Here is a 17,081-nt window from a genome sequence, read left to right as displayed (position 1 = left end):
CGCCGAGCCGCGGGTAACTCTCCTGGTAGCGGGTAAGACAATCAATTTTTTAATCAACAGCGAGGCTACCTATTCTGTTTTGCCATCCTTCTCTGGACCTAGCCTTCCATCCAATATCTCTGTAGTAGGAGTAAGCGGAAAGCCATCCACTCCACAAAAACTCCACTCTTTAATTGCTGCCTGGCCAACAACTACTCTGCGCGCTCGTTCCTCATTCCCAGCTAAAAAGGGCCCCTACCGAAAGCAATCAGTGGAAATCAGTTTGGCTTTCCCCCACTCGCCTCAAACTTACTAAATTTTCTTAACTATCTCAACCTTGCTGGGACCTTCCTTCTGGGTTTTGCCCCTATTCCAACAAATGCTTCCATTCCTCATTCCTATACTAACACCTTATTTTATTCTTCATCCGTATGTCCAAATGCCAACCATGGGCCCTGACCTTAACGACGCCCCTTAACAGCAGGAAGTAGCCAGACAGACCACGGCGCCGCTTATCACTATTACCAATAAAAGGTTGGACTGTTTGGATGAACGGAGGCAAGATGGTGCACTTCCGGGTTCTTCTTCACCAACTTTTCCCGCGCGTGTGAAAATGCAGCCGGCGCCCGGGAAGGTGCAGACCAACTGGGCATGCGCCAGGTGACGTCAATCCGAAGAGACCAAGATTTACCTGGTCGCACCTGCGGAACGCCCCCTGACATGCCTGTGCCCCGCCTATTGCCCTCCCACTCCTAGAAAAGCCACTCCGGAGGGACGCCACGCACGGCCTTCCTCAGTCCTCCACTCCTGTCGGGATGTCAGGACTGCAGGAACTCCGTCCGAGAGCCCCACCGGGGGACTCTGTTGGCCTTCTTTGCCGGAGACCAACAGACCTCTTCCCCACACCTTAGGTGACCAAAATAAACTTGCAGTTTTGCTCCTACCCTTGCCTACTTGCTGGTTCTTTTGTGCCTGCTCTGGTGGTCTTGAAAAACAAATCAGTGATTGCATAAACACATTAAATATTTAGGAAAGAATAAAAAAGTGTAAAATTTCTACACTGAAATATCCAGAATAGCATTCAATGAAATAGAAGAAAACCTAAGGAAATAGAGGAGTATATTATGTCCAAGGATTGAAAGTTTTAGTATTATATGGATGTTAAGTCTTCACAAATTGATGTGTTAATTCATTATAATTGAAATCAAAATTCTAAGATAATTTTGTAATGGAAAAGTATAAGCTGATTTTAAATTTTTTATGGGAATGTGAAGAGCATAGAACAAGCACAACGATCCTGAAGAAGCACTGGAATAAAGTTTACAGTGCTCCATGCCAGGAATGTGCAGCTGGTGTAAGTTCAGCCACATTGTCCCATGGAACAGAAGAGAATGTTCAGAGATACACCCACCCATATACAGTTTACTTTTTAACTTCAAAGATGACACTGCAGAAACTGTATGTACCTCTTTACAGAAAAGATCTAGGTCAATTATATACATGAATGGTCAGCTAGGATATAACAGGTCCTCAGCATCACAAATCACCAGAGAGTGACGATCACAGCAAGCAAACTACTGCTAAATCATAAGATGACTAAACACTAATAAGACAAACCGTGCTAAACACAGCATAGGGAGTGGAGCATCTGGAACACTCAGACTTTGAGTTTGGGAATGTGGGGAAAAGACAGAGAGATCAGACTGTCAGTGTGTCTATATAGAAAGAAGTACACATAAGAGACTCCATTTTGTTCTGTATTCGAGATGCTGTTAATCTGTGACCCTACCCCCAACCCTGTCCTTGCAAGAGACATGTGCTGTGGTGACTCAAGGTTAATGGATTTGGGGCTCTGCAGGATGTGCTTTGTTAAACAAGTGCCTGAAGGCAGGATGCTTGTTAAAAGTCATCACTATTCTCTTAATCTGAAGTACCCGGGGACACAAGCACTGCAGAAAGCCACAAGGATCTCTACCTAGGAAAACTAGGTATTGTCCAAGGTTTCTCCCCATGTAATAGTCTGAAATATGGCCTCGTGGGAAGGGAAAGACCTGATCGTCCCCAGCCTGACACCCGTGAAGGGTCTGTGCTGAGGAGGATTAGTCAAAGAGGAAAGAAGGCCTCTTGGCAGATGAGATAGAGAAAGGCATCTGTCTCCTGCCTGTCCCTGGACAATGGAACCTCTCGGTGTAAAACCTGATATTGTATGTTCTATTTACTGAGATAGGAGAAAACTGCTTTAGGGCTGGAGGTGAGACGTGCTAGCGGCAATGCTGCTCTTTATGCACTGAAAATGTTTATGGAGATGTTTGCATATGCACATCAAGGCACTTTTCCTTAAACTTATTCATGTCACAGAGATCTTTATTCATATGTTTTTCTGCTGACCTTCTCCCTGCTATGACCCTATTATCCTGCCACTTCCCTTTTTCTTAAATATGGTAAAGATAATTATCAATAAATACTGAGGCAACTCAGAGACTGGTGCCAGCGCCAGGTCCTCTGTATGCTGAGCGCCAGTCCCCTGGGCCCACTTTTTCTTTCTCTATACTTTGTCTTTGTATCTCATTTCTTTTCTCAAGTCTCTCGTTCCACTTAATGAGAAATGCCCACAGGTGTGGAGGGGCAGGCCACCCCTTCATGGGAATTTTCAAGTGGCACTAAGCTGGAGAACTCACACTGAATATATAAATCTCCTGTGATCCATCCTTTCCACTCAGAAGCACATACAGGTGTGCAGCGGAACACATGGCCAATAACGCTTATAGTATTATTTGTAATAGTGACAAACGGGGAGGAGCCCAAGTGCCAACCAGCAGTTGAATAGCTATTTCCATTCAGTGTTCTGCTGACTGAAAATAATTGTATCATTGGAAGAACAGAGAGGGGTTGATCCTGCCAGAACACAAGTCAGTTAGATGATTAGCTGCTGGGCATGGTTGCGCGCCTGCAGTCCCAGCTACCCTGGTGGCTGAGGTGGGAGGATCTCTTGAGTCCAGGAGTTTGAAGCTGCAGTGAGCAATAATTGCACCACTGCCCTCCAGCTTGGGTGACAGAGCTAGAGACCCTGCCTGTAAACGTAAATTAAAAAAAGAAAGAAAGAAAGCTCTAAGTTTTCTTTTCTTTTTCTTTTCTTTTCTCTTATTTTCTTCTCTTCTCTTTTCTCTCTCTCTCTCCCTCTCTCTCTCTCTCTCTCTCTCTCTCTCTCTCTCTCTCTCTCGCACTTAGGATTCATCTCCACTGGTTAAAGATAGATCTGATTCCATTGAGGGATAAGGGGTTACTCTAGGACTCCTCACAACAGTGTGGAATTGTGATGTGTTGATGTTACTTTTATAATCTGTTCTTTAGAACTTGTTTTATGCCTGATGCTTTTAATGTCTTCTGTATTTTCTCTCTAAATACTTTACTTTCTGCCTGTTATATTTCCTTTACATATCATCATGGAGAAAATTATATAAATTTTTTCTTTTATCTTAAGTCTACATAAATCTACAGTTAGTATTTGTAAAGTTAAGGGAAGAAAGTCATTACGTTTCTCCTTATGTTAATTTAGTGTGAAGGCAAAACTTGCTTTCTTCCTTTGACCCCAACCCCCAATTCTGCTCCCTGTTTTTACATGAGTAATAACATCATTTTTATACACAGATTATTGTATCCTAAATTCTATTGTATTACATACCCTGTATTTGAGGAATTGTTCAAATGCAATGAATAGTTACAAACAAAGTTTCAAGCTACTTAGATTAAGTTCTTGGTTTCAATGATTTCTATCCTCATCAACAGCCTTTAAAACCACAAATCACAGTTTATCTTCTTAACTCTCAACTGTATTATTTCTACTCTTGACCAGTTGAAATCAACCTTCCAAGATTTTCTATTTTTTAAATTTTTATGGGCACTATAATTTCTGCCTAGCTTCATAACTGCAAATTTATGTCACATTCATCATTCCTTAAGGTCACTATCACATGCTTGGGTCATAAACTTTTTTCTCTCAAAACTTTATGATTTTGTAGATATCATTACAACACCAGAGTAGAATGCCAAATTAAACCTAAATATTATGTCTTGAGGAAAAAAACTTTTAGATGTTTTAGCTTTTCATTTGATTATGTTTTAAAAAAAATGTTACAAATTATTTGTATGCTTTTTTTTTGTACTAGACTTAGGCCTAGGATTGAGTGAATCCATTCAATTTATAGTCAGCTCCTAGCGGACTCAGAAATATTACCTTAAATTATGTATTTTTAATTGTTTTATTCAAATAATTCTGCTATAGTTCTAAAATGTTTAATTCTTAGGTTTGGCTCTCTACACTGCTTTTTTTTTTTTTTTTTTTAAATCTATTTCACTCCCTCTCTTTATTATACAATCTCATTATACTTCTAGAATGTGAAGAGGGCGCAGTGCTCCAGTGTGACTTTCACGTTGAAGACATGCTCCTTCATAGTGCTAAGTCCAGTTGCTATTGCCTTAAATATTGGTTATTTTTTTAAATAGTGAATTTAGGTTGTATTTTTCTCATTCACCAGCAGAGTTCATAGACCTAGACTTACATTTACACTTTTGTGTTGCACATTTTTGTTCAATTTTCTTGTGGGATTATGATAGTCATTCTTCAATTCTATTGATTATGTGAAAATACTGCAGAATTTTTCTTCTGGAATCTGCATAAGATTTTTTCATTGCTTATTTTTATTGTCATCTTTCCCTCTCTCTTTCTTTCTTTTGTCTTTACACTATCTTTGTACCATTTTTCTTTTTTCTTTCCTTTGAGATAGGGTTTCGCTGTGTTCCTCAAGAAGGACTTGTACCCCTGGGCTCAAGTGATCCTTGTACTTCAACCTCCTGAGTAGCTGGGCCCGCAGGTGAACAGCACTGCAACCAGCTTAATTATCAGCATTTGTCATTCTTATTTGCTATTAATTATTACAGTTGTGGTCTGTAATAATTATGAAGATGTTTAGATCAGATATAAGTTACTGTCATGGTTCTAACTTGCATTTTGTGTAGTAGGTTCACATGAGTTTATTACATTGTTATATATAAACATATTAATGAATGAGTGCTTGAATAAATAACTAATCATTACCACAGTTGTGGTCTATAATAATTAATAGAAAATAAGAATGACACATGATCATAATTACTTAACTATAATTTTTGGTTCATAATGCACTTTCATTTGTCCTTTCATGGCTCTTTCTTAGTTATTTATTCAGGCACTCATTTATTAATAGGTTTGTATATAACAATGTAATAAACTCATGTGAACGTACTACACAAAATGCAAGTTAGAACCTTGACAGTAACTTATATCTGATCCGAACATCTTCATAATCCCATACACCTACCTCTCCCCACCAAGGTAATTACATTCTGAATCTTTCTTTTTTATAATTTGGCTTTCTTCTGGGAAGTTTATTTCTTCAATATGTATTTGTAAAAAGGTAACTGTATTTATTTGTTTAATACAAAAAAGAAATCATGCTAGTGATGTCTAACTTGTTATTCTTTTCCATTGTGTTTGGTGTGTTGTATATCTTTTTAAGAAAATATTTGGCTATGTTTAGGTCATTAAAGATGTTTCTATGACATTTTCTAGAATCTTTATTCTTTTCACTTTCATATTTAAGTCAATGATTCATTTAGCACTGATATCTATAAACGGTAAAATGTAAAGTTTAGAGTTCATTTCCTGGAGTTAACGGGAGGAGTGTCACAGTTTATCTACTAATAGATCTAATAGATCACACTGTTAGAGGAACATGTAGAATGAGAGATCTTCTTACAATCCTCTTGGAGAATATAATCATTTATGTTCACCTTTGCTAAAACAATCCACACTCTGCCCATATGTAAAATACACTAATTCTCATCCCCAAATCCCAAGTATTATTCCACAAATGTCAGGTTAAAGTCCAAGATATCGTTATTTAAATCAAGTTCTGTTGTGAATGAGTTCTCTTGTCTGTGGTTCTTTGAATGCTGTTCCTTGAGTCCTGTTCTTTTAAATCTGAGAACCTGCAAATAATAGTAAGACAGGAATGGCACAACTGCTATAGACCCTCCCATCCAAAAAGAAGGCAGTAATTAATATTCTTATAGTGTATAAGGCAGCTTCCCTCGTGGGCCCTCTATCTTGCTCTTACTTCCTCTATTTCAACCCATATTTATTCCTTTAAGCTACTTCATCAGAACAAACCCCAATAATGAGTCTTAAAAAGTGTTTTCTATGTTAATCTCACTTCTTATTCCTCTTACAGGCAGTTTTAGCTAAATTTTCTTTATAAATCCTTTTCTATTTTTACTTTATTATGACATTTTCCTCTTTAGATTACACATTATTACTCTCAAATATAGCAGGTATGGCTGCAGTGTTGAGTTATTTAAATTCTTTATTTACATTGTTCCACCGAATTCTAAATTCAAAAGTTCCTTTAATTTGGAAACTGTCCTGACAGTTGTGATCAGTCTTCGATTGAACGTTTCCAGAGTTAGGTTCATACCAGGAAAAGGGTTCTGTGTTCCAGCTGTTAGAGGAACCCTTGCTTACCAGGCCTCTCGTTCAATGAAACATGCCGAGAGTGTCTCCATCTTAAAGTGAGTAGCTGAGCACCCAGAGGGCTGGGTGGGAGTCATACAGAATAAAAGGCTTTAGAACTAGCTTTAGTTTAACAGCATAGACAGTTGGCCAGTTTATAGTTAGTTGCCTGTGATTCTCTCTTTTATAGACATTATGAAAGATGAGGGAGACTGCAGCACAATGTTACAAATAAAGTGTGAAATCACACCAAAAAGATGAACATGAGAACGTAACACATAGATGAATCTGAAGACAACCATGCATCACTGTAGACAGACCAAGGGCTTTCGGATTAGGTAAACTAAGGTCTAAACTCCGACTTTTCTTTTAGCTAATGTTTGAACTTAGGAAAGCTATTTAATGTATCAACCAGGTGATCCTTTAGGGGTGATTAAAAATATCTCACAGACATGATAGGAAGGGTAGAGCAGGTACTGTGCCTTTGGTATGGGCCCTGGGAACATAAGCTATGCTCTGTTAATAGTAGCTATTAATCAAAATTCTATGTATTACTGTTATTATATAATTATGTGACTTAATAAATTGAAATTAAATTAACGTATAATTAATTTTAACTCTTCAACCCGAGTATTAAAACAGGAACTACTAATGCTTAGGCAGTAAACAGTGTGAGTAAATCATTACAAAATAAAATCATACTCATAAACATTGTAATAAAACATATCAAGGAGTTATTATAATTCTCCCAAGAATTTAGAATCTCCACATTTGAAAATTGCTGTAATAATGCAAAGCAAATTTCCAGTCTTAGAAGTAAAAACTAAGTTTAAATATTGTTATATTTGATAGGAAAGCACTTTATTCTCATATGAAGATTCAAATTAATCAATCATTAGTGAGAAAACAATTTAAAATTATTTTTTCCTTGTAATGGAGGATCTAGTGATATGATAGAATGCATAAGCAGACATTTTGAATTATATGAAAGCTTATCTTGCTATTCATGCTACTATTATATTTTCAAAGTTAAAAAAATATTTTAGAGAAAATTCTCTTCCTGCTTTAAGAAGCAGCCCTGCATTTTTATTTTGCACTGGAGCTCACAAATTATGTAGTTGGTTCTGTTTTCCAGTAATACATATCAGATACCAGCAATGTTGAAGCTTGGAAACTTTCTAGAATGCTTTTTGTTTCATTAGCAAGAATCCTCCACCTCCACGTCTAGAAGACATCCTTTGTCTTCTAGAAGAATAAAATGGGAAAAACAGAATTTTATTATTAAAAAAAAAACCCAGGAGAGTAACATCACTTTCCACTCAAACTGATTATACTAATCTAATTTCTCACTCTTTATTTCTTTTACGCTAAGGTATGCCTGTAATTTTCAGAGTTCCATTTTCAAAGTCTGCTTATAGTTTTTAAAAATGTGCATTTATGGTATAGAAAGAAAATCACTTTATGACAACCAGGTTCCTTTGAAAAGCAATTAATACACTGTAGTCAAAATAAAAATTTAATACATGAAAACAACTCTCAGGATATTATGAAGTTATAGTTTAGTAGAACTAACAAGTGCATTAATGCCAAAGAAAAGTAGGGAATCGTGCATTGTAAATGCACGTAATCAGGGAAGCGTGCATTGTAAAAGTACAGCCTCTCTGACCCTGAGTTTCATCACAGGGAACAGAACAGGATGCTTGATGTAGGGCTCAAAGAAAGGCAATTGTTGGCAATGTCAGGAATATTGCCAGGGTGTCTACCAGTGGTAGGTTACTGAGTATCAGAACCACAGAAGAGGTAGCACTGAAGTCTGCAGAATAATGAGTCTTGTTGCAGAAAAGCAAAGAAAAAGAAAGATGATAAATGCACACCCAAGAGGTTACGTCAATTTTAACCTTCTGAGTGTGCACAGCTGTGAAGCTAAAACTATGCACAGCTCATGGGTTAGATCTCACACACTCTGCCATTTAAAAACTCCCTATGTCACCATCATGTACCACATAATTTGCATATTTCTCCCTTATATAACCCTGTAATATGTTTGTGACCATAAAATTTATGCTGTCAAACTGATTAGGAAACTGACTACCACCTGCAGGTCAGGGCCAAGGTTATGAGATCCCAGGTTCACCTCCTCAGCTTCCTCCTCCTTTGGATCTCTGGTAAGAGAAACACTTCATCTCCTCTGTGCCATTAAGTCCCCCTCATCTCCACAAAAATATTATATTTTCATAAGGAATTGATTTTCCTCATTCTCTCCAAATATGATGCATTTTATTTATGTTTTTTACTTTGCTCCATAATCAGCTACCAGGGCAGAAACGATACTCACTCAGTCTCTGGCATTTGTGTCAGCGACTCCAGGAGACAAAGTCACCATCTCCTGCAAAGCCAGCCAAGACATTGATGATGATATGAACTGGTACCAACAGGAACCAGGAGAAGCTCCTAAACTCATTATTAAAGATGCTACTACTCTCGTTTCTGGAATCCCACCTCGATTCAGTGGCAGCGGGTATGGAACAGATTTTACTCTCACAATTAATAATATAGAATCTGAGGATGCTGCACATTACTTCTGTCTACAACAAGATAATTTCCCTCTCACAGTGATGAACCCTGTTACAAAAACCTCCAAATGCTCTCGGTGGGATTGCCTCCGCTGCTGCTGAAAATATTCAGAATGTGGAACTGGGTGACCCTGTGGTGTTTATAACGCTTCTCCATGCCCATGTAACTCACTTCCTTTTTCTTTTTGTTTCTGTAGTTTCTGCTGCCCCATGCTGTGCCTGAAACACTTGATATGACAAAAACCAGGACAGCCTTTCTCACATTGTCCAACCGTGCCAACAATTTCACTTCCAAGCAGAGGTAGTTTCTCATGACCAACTCCCTGTCTTTTGCCACACTCATCATTTCCACCTCCAAAGGCCAAAAATGCATCTAGCTTAGATTCCAAATAGTAGCATTAAAGGACACTGTCCCCTCCTATAAACATTCTCACCCTCATCCACACAGTCATTGTGACTGTTCCCTAACCCACTGAGTGCTCACCAGTCCTCCTCAGTCCTCCCTCCAGTGATGGGGAAAAGCAAGTGATTGAGAGCAACATGTAACCTGGGTACAGACTCTTACTAGTCAGGTTCGCCTCAGATTTCAAGTATTTATCTTTCTTTTATTTTCCTTTTTTTTCTTACTTATATTGATCAGTAAGATGTCTCATTTCTTTTTTTAAGAAACTTGTTCTTTTGAGATACTTGTTCTTTTAACACAATTCAATTCTATAATTCCAAATATAAAGAGATATCCTCTATGTCTTTGGACAAGTTTTGGTTTATCCCCGTCATGCCACTGCTCAAATCTTACCTGAAATCCCACATAATTTTCCAAAACCTGAAAACTGTGTAGAGGTTGAGGAAATTAAATTTGACAAATCACAATACTTGAGGAAACACATATCTTTCTATCTTCACTCTTTAATGTTCAGGTGATTCTTTTTAATTGAGCATTTGCTATTTAGAATCACTTCTCTGAAACTTGTGGGAAAATAACACCAGCAAAGTAGTCTTCATGTTTCGACCTCGTTCTTCCCAGATTATGCTAGCCTTCATGTTGTTGTTCTACTACAGCCACTACCTAAAGAAAACTCATGTAGGATTGTTTCCTAAGGAAATATTAAGATTTATCTGTAATTATCCCTAACTCTGCAAACTTAATTGACTTCTCAGGTTAGTATTTAATAGCCAACAAATAAGGAGTGGCTGAAATAATATTACCAAGGAAGGAAATAATTGGATCATAGAAAAGAGGACTTTGTGGTTATTGCATGGTGAAGACCAACAAAGGCCATTGCACCCAGTAATAATATGCACAATGATGAGCTCATAGTTAAGAGCAATTTCTATCTTAGATTTACTGTCATTAAACTGGGCTGGAACCCTGGAGGGCAAGGTAGATGAATGATAATCAAAAACATGATTTCATATGTGAAGTTCTTTGGAAGGCTCAATTTCAGAGATCTCCCCCACTCTCTGTAAGAGCAGACATCAGAGAATCTGATTCTGGAATCTCATTTTTTCTCTTACAGCTCTTTTCTGCTATAATTGTTTTCCCACTTCCAAGGACATACATTGATAAATATGGTCAACAGAATATTAAGGTGATGTCAATATTAGTGACTACCCTATAAGAGTGAACAGAAACATTTGTGTTTGTCAGTTTTTAGTCCTCACTTATGCTTCTTTCTTGACTAATGTAATCTCTCCCCTTAATGTCTGGAGCAGACATCAATAAGAATAATAAATAATATGTTTAGTCTCAAAGATGGTGAATACAGAAAGTGGTCAGAATGTGAACAAGACTATTGAGTATTTAGCTAAAAATAAAACTATTGAGTTTTGCAGATTCTTATCAAGTCTTCTCTAAGATTGAAACTCCAGGTTTTAGTGAATATCCTGTCCAGGAAATATTACATTATAATCCCTTTCTCTCTGCTCCCATCTACTTTAGGCTCATAGTGACATAAAAGTGAATTTCCATTCTATGAGAATATATAAACCCTGATTAATTATTTTTATATAGATGCTCTATCCCTTGCCTATGTGCTACTTTCTTACTGAGTCACTAGCTTGCACCATATACACAACCCCCAGTGGTTTATGATAGGATGAACCTATTGAAGCAGCTGGCAGAGATAAGGTTATTTATGTGGGTAATTGTGTACACTTCTTGGACAGTCCCTGGGTCTCTCACACTGTTACCACAGCAGCATTATAAAAACATCATCTATCTATCACTCTATCAGTTGATCTATCTGTCCATCTATCTATTGTCTGTCTAATCTATCTCCATAAACACACATACATACTCACATTTGTGTGTGTGTGTGTGTGTATAGAAGAAATGATAAAAGTTATATATATCTTATGTCTCAAACTTTAGAAAGGATATGTAACATGTTAGCAATCTTTGAACACACTTGGTGGAATATAAAGTAAAATACATTGTTGCTGGTATATCAAACTGTAGTGGATAATCCTTTTGATTTCCAAACAGGGTATACAAATGTACCTTTCTACCAGCAATGTGTGAGAGTTTCTATTGTTCTACATCTCCACCAACACTTGGAATTGTAAAACTTTTTAATTTAAGCCTTCCTTCTACATGTATGTAGTATCACTCCATAATTATGGTCTGTGTTTACGGGATTATATATGGATTGTATATGCTTGTAAGGCATTTGACCATCCTCTGGGTTAAAATTTCTGTCCAGGTCTGCCCATTTGCTAATGCATTTTCTGATTTAGCTGAATTGATATGTATGAAAAAATATATATAACATACGTGTGATATATATCAGCATATATCTGCCTATCATCCATCCATCTATCTATCCATTGATCAAGACAGACCGAATGTTTGTGCTCTGCCAAAATTCATATGTTGAAATCTTAATTCCAATATATTGATCAAGATTGAGCCTTGGCAGATAATTAGACTGTTAGGGTAAAGCCCTCATGAATGGAATTAACGTCTTTATAAGAAGAAGCCAAGAGACCAGAAGGCTAGGTAGCTCTCTGCTCTCAGCTACATGAGGATGCAAGGAGAAGGCCCTCTACAAACCTGGAAGTGGGGCTTCACCATAGACCAGATTGGCTGGCACCTTGATCTTGAACTTCTCAGCTTCCAGAACTGAAATAAATTTCTGCTGTTTAACCCCTTCCATCCCCCAGTTTATGGTAATCTGATATAGCAGCCTGAACTAACATCTGTATCCGTATTTATAAAACTATAGATATAGATAGAGAGAACCAGTATTTTTTTGCATTTGTCTCTGTCTCTGGCAAAATTATCTTTTATTCACTTAAGTCTGTAAATGGAATCATTTTCTTAATTTATTTTCAGATTGTTTATTGTTATTGTAAAATGAAACTTTTTTATTTTCTGTCCTGAAACTATATTTAATTTATTTATTAGTTCTAATATTTTTTGATGAGTTTTAAAAAATATTTTGTTTTAAGTTCCAGGATATATGTACAGATGTACAGGACGTGCAGATTTGCTACATAGGTAAACATGTGCCATGGTGGTTTGCTGCACCTATCAACCCATCACCTAGATATTAAGCCCTATGTACATAAGCTATTTATCACGATGTTCTTCCCCATCCCCCAGTGTGTGTTGTTCCCCTGCCTGTGTCCATGGGTTCTCATTGTTCAGCTCCCACTTATAAGTGAGGACATGAGATGTTTGGTTTTCTGTTCCTGTGTTAGTTTGCTGAAGACAATGGCTTCCAGCTCCATCCATGTCCCTGCAAAGTACATGATCTCATTCCTTTTTATGGCTGCATAATATTTCATGGTATAAGAACCACATTTTCTTTATCCAGTCTATCACTGATGGGCATTTGGGTGATTCCATGTCTTTGCTATTATGAATAGTGCTGCAATGAACATACATGAGCATGTATCTTTGTAATAGGATGATTTATATTTCTTTGAGTATATACCCAGTAATTGAATTGCTGGGCCAAATGGTATTTCTGGTTCTATGTCTTCGAGGAATTGCCAAACTGTCTTCCACAATGGTTGAACTAATTTATATTCCCACCAATAGTTTAAAAGTGTTTCTATTTCTCCACAGCTTCACCAGTGTCCACTGTTTCTTGACTTTTTAATAAGTGCCATTCTGACTGGCATGAGATGGTATCTCATTGGGGTTTTGATTTGTGTTTATCTAATGATCAGTGATGTTGAGCTTTTTGTTCATATTTTTTTGGCCACATATATTTTGTCTGTTCATGTCATTTGTCCAGTTTTTAATAGAGTTGTTTTTTTTTTCTTGTAAGTTTGTTTAAATTCCTGGTAGATTCTGGATATTAGACCTTTGTCAGTTGGATAGAGTGCAAACATTTTCTCCCATTCTGTACTTGTCTGTTCACTCTGATGATAGTTTATTTTGCTGTACAGAAGCTCTTTAGTTTAATTAAGTCACATGTGTCTATTTTTGCTTTTATTTCAATTGCTTTTGATGTTTTTGTCATGAAATATTTGCCTGTGCTTATGTCCTGAATGGTATTGCCTAGATTTTCTTCTAGGGTTTTTATAGTTTGGGGTTTTACATTTAACTCTTGATATGGTTTGGTTGTATGTGTCCCCACCCAAATCATCTTGAATTGTAACTCCCACAATTCCCACATGTCATGGGAGGAACTCGGTGGGAGGAACTCGGTGGGAGGCGATTGAATTATGGGATTGGGTCTTTCCTGAGCTGTTCTCATGATAGTGAATGAGTCTCATGAGATCTGATGGTTTTAAAAAAAGAGAATTTGCCTGCACAAGTTCTCTCTTTGCCTGCTGCCATCCATGTAAGAGGTGACTTGCTCCTCCTTGCCTTCTGTCATGATTGTGAGACCTTCCCCAGCCATGTGGAACTGTAAGTCTAATTAAACTTCTTTTTCTTTTTTTTATAAATTGCCCAGTCTCAGGTATGTCTTTATCAGCAGTGTAAAAAAGAACTAATACAAGTCTTTAATCCATCTTGAGTTATTGATGAACTCTTTCGGGTTTTCTGTATATAAGATCATGCTGTCTGTAAGCAGAGACAATTTAACTTCTTTCTCTTTGATTTGAATGCCTTTAATTTCCTTTTCTTGCCTAATTGCTCTGACTAGGACTTTCCAGTACTATACTAACAGAAGTGGTTAGAGTGAACACTCTTGTATTATTCCTGTTCTTAGAAGAAAAGCTTTTAGCTTTTCACCACTGGGTACAATGTTAGTTGTGGGATTGTCATATATGGCCTTTATGTGGAGGTACATTCTTTCTATACTTAGTTTGTTGAAAATTTTTGATCATTAAAAATGTTTAATGTAATCAAATGTGCTTTTGCATCTATTGAGATGCTCATATGATTTTTTTCCTCTTTCACTCTGTTATAGTGGCGTATCAGATTTTATTTACCTGTGTATGTTGAACTATCCTTGCATCCAAGGGATAAATTCCTTTTAATTGTTGTGAGTAATCCTCTTAACATGCTGATGAATTCAGTTTTCTAGTAATTTGCTAAGATTTTTTGCCTCTAGGTTTATCAGTGATATTGGTCTGTAATTTTCTTTTCTTGTAGTGTTCTTATCTAGCTTTGGAATAAGGGATGCTGATGTTATAAAATAAGTTTGGAAGTGTCTCCTCTTCTTCAATTATTTGGAAAGCTTGAGAGTAATTGGCATTAATTCTTCTTTAAATGTTTGGTAGAATTCAATAGTAAAGCCATCAGGTCCTTTTCTCTTCTTTGTTGAGATATTTATGATTACTGATTGAATCTTCTTACTAATTACTGGCCTGTTCAGATTTTTAAAGAAATTTTCACAATTCTCTCTTGGTACATTGTTACTCATCCTTATTTTATGGCACAGCACAGGTTATGTCTTATTTTGGTGAATATTCTATGTACACTTGAAAAAGATGTATATTCTTTCATGTTGGGGGATAGTGTTCATGAGCAGTTAGTTCAGGTTGGTTGGTATACTCTGTTACATTTTCGATATACCTAATGGTTTTCTGTCTTGTTATATCAATTACTGAAAGTAGTATGTCAAAATGTAACTGCATTTATGGAAATTGGTAAATGCTGCACACCAGGAATTTTAAGTTTTTGAGGGGCTGATTGCTACATATTATTAACCCAATAATGGTGCTATGCCGTTTATAATTGTTGCTTTTTTAATTCTCTTTTAAAAAAAATTCTATTATTGTCTTTCTACTTTTCTTTGCTCCTAGGTCCTCTGTCTATTGCATATAATTTTTTCACCTACAATGATTTTTAAGGCTGTCTAAATCACATGCTTTCTGACAGATTTCTCTTAGACCCAGGCATCTCATTCCCAGGGAGGATGAACAATGTTCAGGGAGGACACTTGTATCCTACCTGCATGACTAGAGAAGACATTAGGGACTGCCAGGTCTTAATTACACCAGATTAAAGGGTCAACAGTCAAGGAATGCTGCCCTATCTGCTATCAATAGGATTTATCATCTCAAGAAAGAAAATAGGAACAATAGAATGGGCACAATACTGTAAGAAATTTGTCAGTTTGGACATTTCATAACATCATAGTCCCCTTTTTGGGTAACCCTGTTAAACTTCACAGGGATTAGAATTTTATCATTTATTCCAAAAATAATTTAAATATTACCATTCACTATAGAAGAAGGTTGGGTTTTATATCAGCAGTCCTTAATACAAAGTAACATATTATTTCAACCAAATGACCCAAAGGATCCAGAACTGTGTGCTTGCTGCCTATAATCATATTTTCTTGATTGAAGAGAAGTTCTACTGCTAGTTTTATCCTCCTCGTCCTGCTTATGCAGCCACATCTTAAGAAACAACCTACCTAAAGATTAATGCTCTACTGAGAAAAGAATTGCAACATACCTGTACTTTTGCCTTTGTTACACCAGCTGCCACCAAACTGGAGCCCTTTCAAGGGGTTTATTTGTCCCCTTGACCTTGTTTCTTTACTTTCTTCTACTGGTCAACCATCATCAGCAGTCAACTAATCCCACCCAGACTTCACTAGAGGCCACTGTGAAGCAAGAAGCAGGGACCATGACCCTCACAGTCTCAGAGGGGGAAGCAGATGGGCCGTGAGGAAGAGGGTTTTTGTTCCAGTCTCTAACACTGTGGGTGGAATGTTATTCCAATGCTGACAGTAATAGTTTCCAGCATCTTCAGCCTCCATGCTGCTGATTGTGAGCGTATAAGAGGTCCCAGAACCGCTGCCACTGAACCTGGCTGGGACTCCAGAAGCCAGACTTGATGTTCTATAAACAAGAAGCCTTGGAGGGAATCCTGGCTTCTGTTGGTACCACTGCAAGTTGCTGGTGCTTACACTTCAGCTGGCCGTGCAGGAGATGGTGACTCTTTCTCCTTGGGAGACAGCCATGGATGTTGGAGACTGGGTCAGCACAATTTCTCCATTGGACACTAGGATTATATAGAATGGATGAAAATGCATAAATGTGAACAAAAATAGAATATTCTTATACCATGCAATATGTAAAAGTACTATAAGACTTAATTTTAAAAGAAAAAAATGAAAAGCCTATTTTAGACTCAAACTCCCGTGCAAAATACAATCCTGAGTTTAGAGCTTCCTCTCTTTCTTACCTGTGACACTGAGCAGAAGGAAGATGAAAATTTGAGCCTGAAAATCCATTATGTTAGCTGAGCCCTGTCACACGCTAAACATACCTCTTCTTAAAATGAACACCCTTTAAAAGCAATTCTGAGCATTTTGTGGTTATTGAGGAAGAAGTAGGCAAATTAGCAGGGTAGGAGGTCCTTGGCTTGTAAGTCCCTATGGGCCTTCCTCTTGTATAAGTGATACAGGACAGGGAAGCTTCTCAGTTCTTTTTCTGAAGTGGTGTGAACACTGGTTCAGGGCATTATCTGTTTGTGTGCACACAGGCTTAATTTGACCTCCTAGCAAGGGAAGTTCTACTGGGCAGGGTGTGAGCTGTATTTGCTCTGTGGTATGAATTTGCTAAGG

At 37.3% G+C, this 17,081-nt stretch overlaps 1 gene segment (V, D, J or C); it reads right to left on the bottom strand.

Moving 5' to 3' along the window:
* The window catches only part of LOC108523279 (Ig kappa chain V-IV region S107B-like), a 141,232-nt gene extending 124,472 nt beyond the window's left edge, over positions 1 to 16,760 (bottom strand). Inside the window, 2 exon segments of the V gene segment in view lie at positions 16,210 to 16,516; positions 16,700 to 16,760. Of these exon segments, the coding sequence occupies positions 16,210 to 16,516; positions 16,700 to 16,748 (356 nt within the window).
* Positions 16,761 to 17,081: the final 321 nt, after the last annotated feature.

Source organism: Rhinopithecus bieti, unplaced genomic scaffold, assembly GCF_001698545.2.
Source record: "Rhinopithecus bieti isolate Rb0 unplaced genomic scaffold, ASM169854v2 scaffold_74470, whole genome shotgun sequence".
NCBI lineage: Eukaryota > Metazoa > Chordata > Mammalia > Primates > Cercopithecidae > Rhinopithecus > Rhinopithecus bieti.
This window is presented reverse-complemented; position numbering and strand designations above follow the sequence as displayed.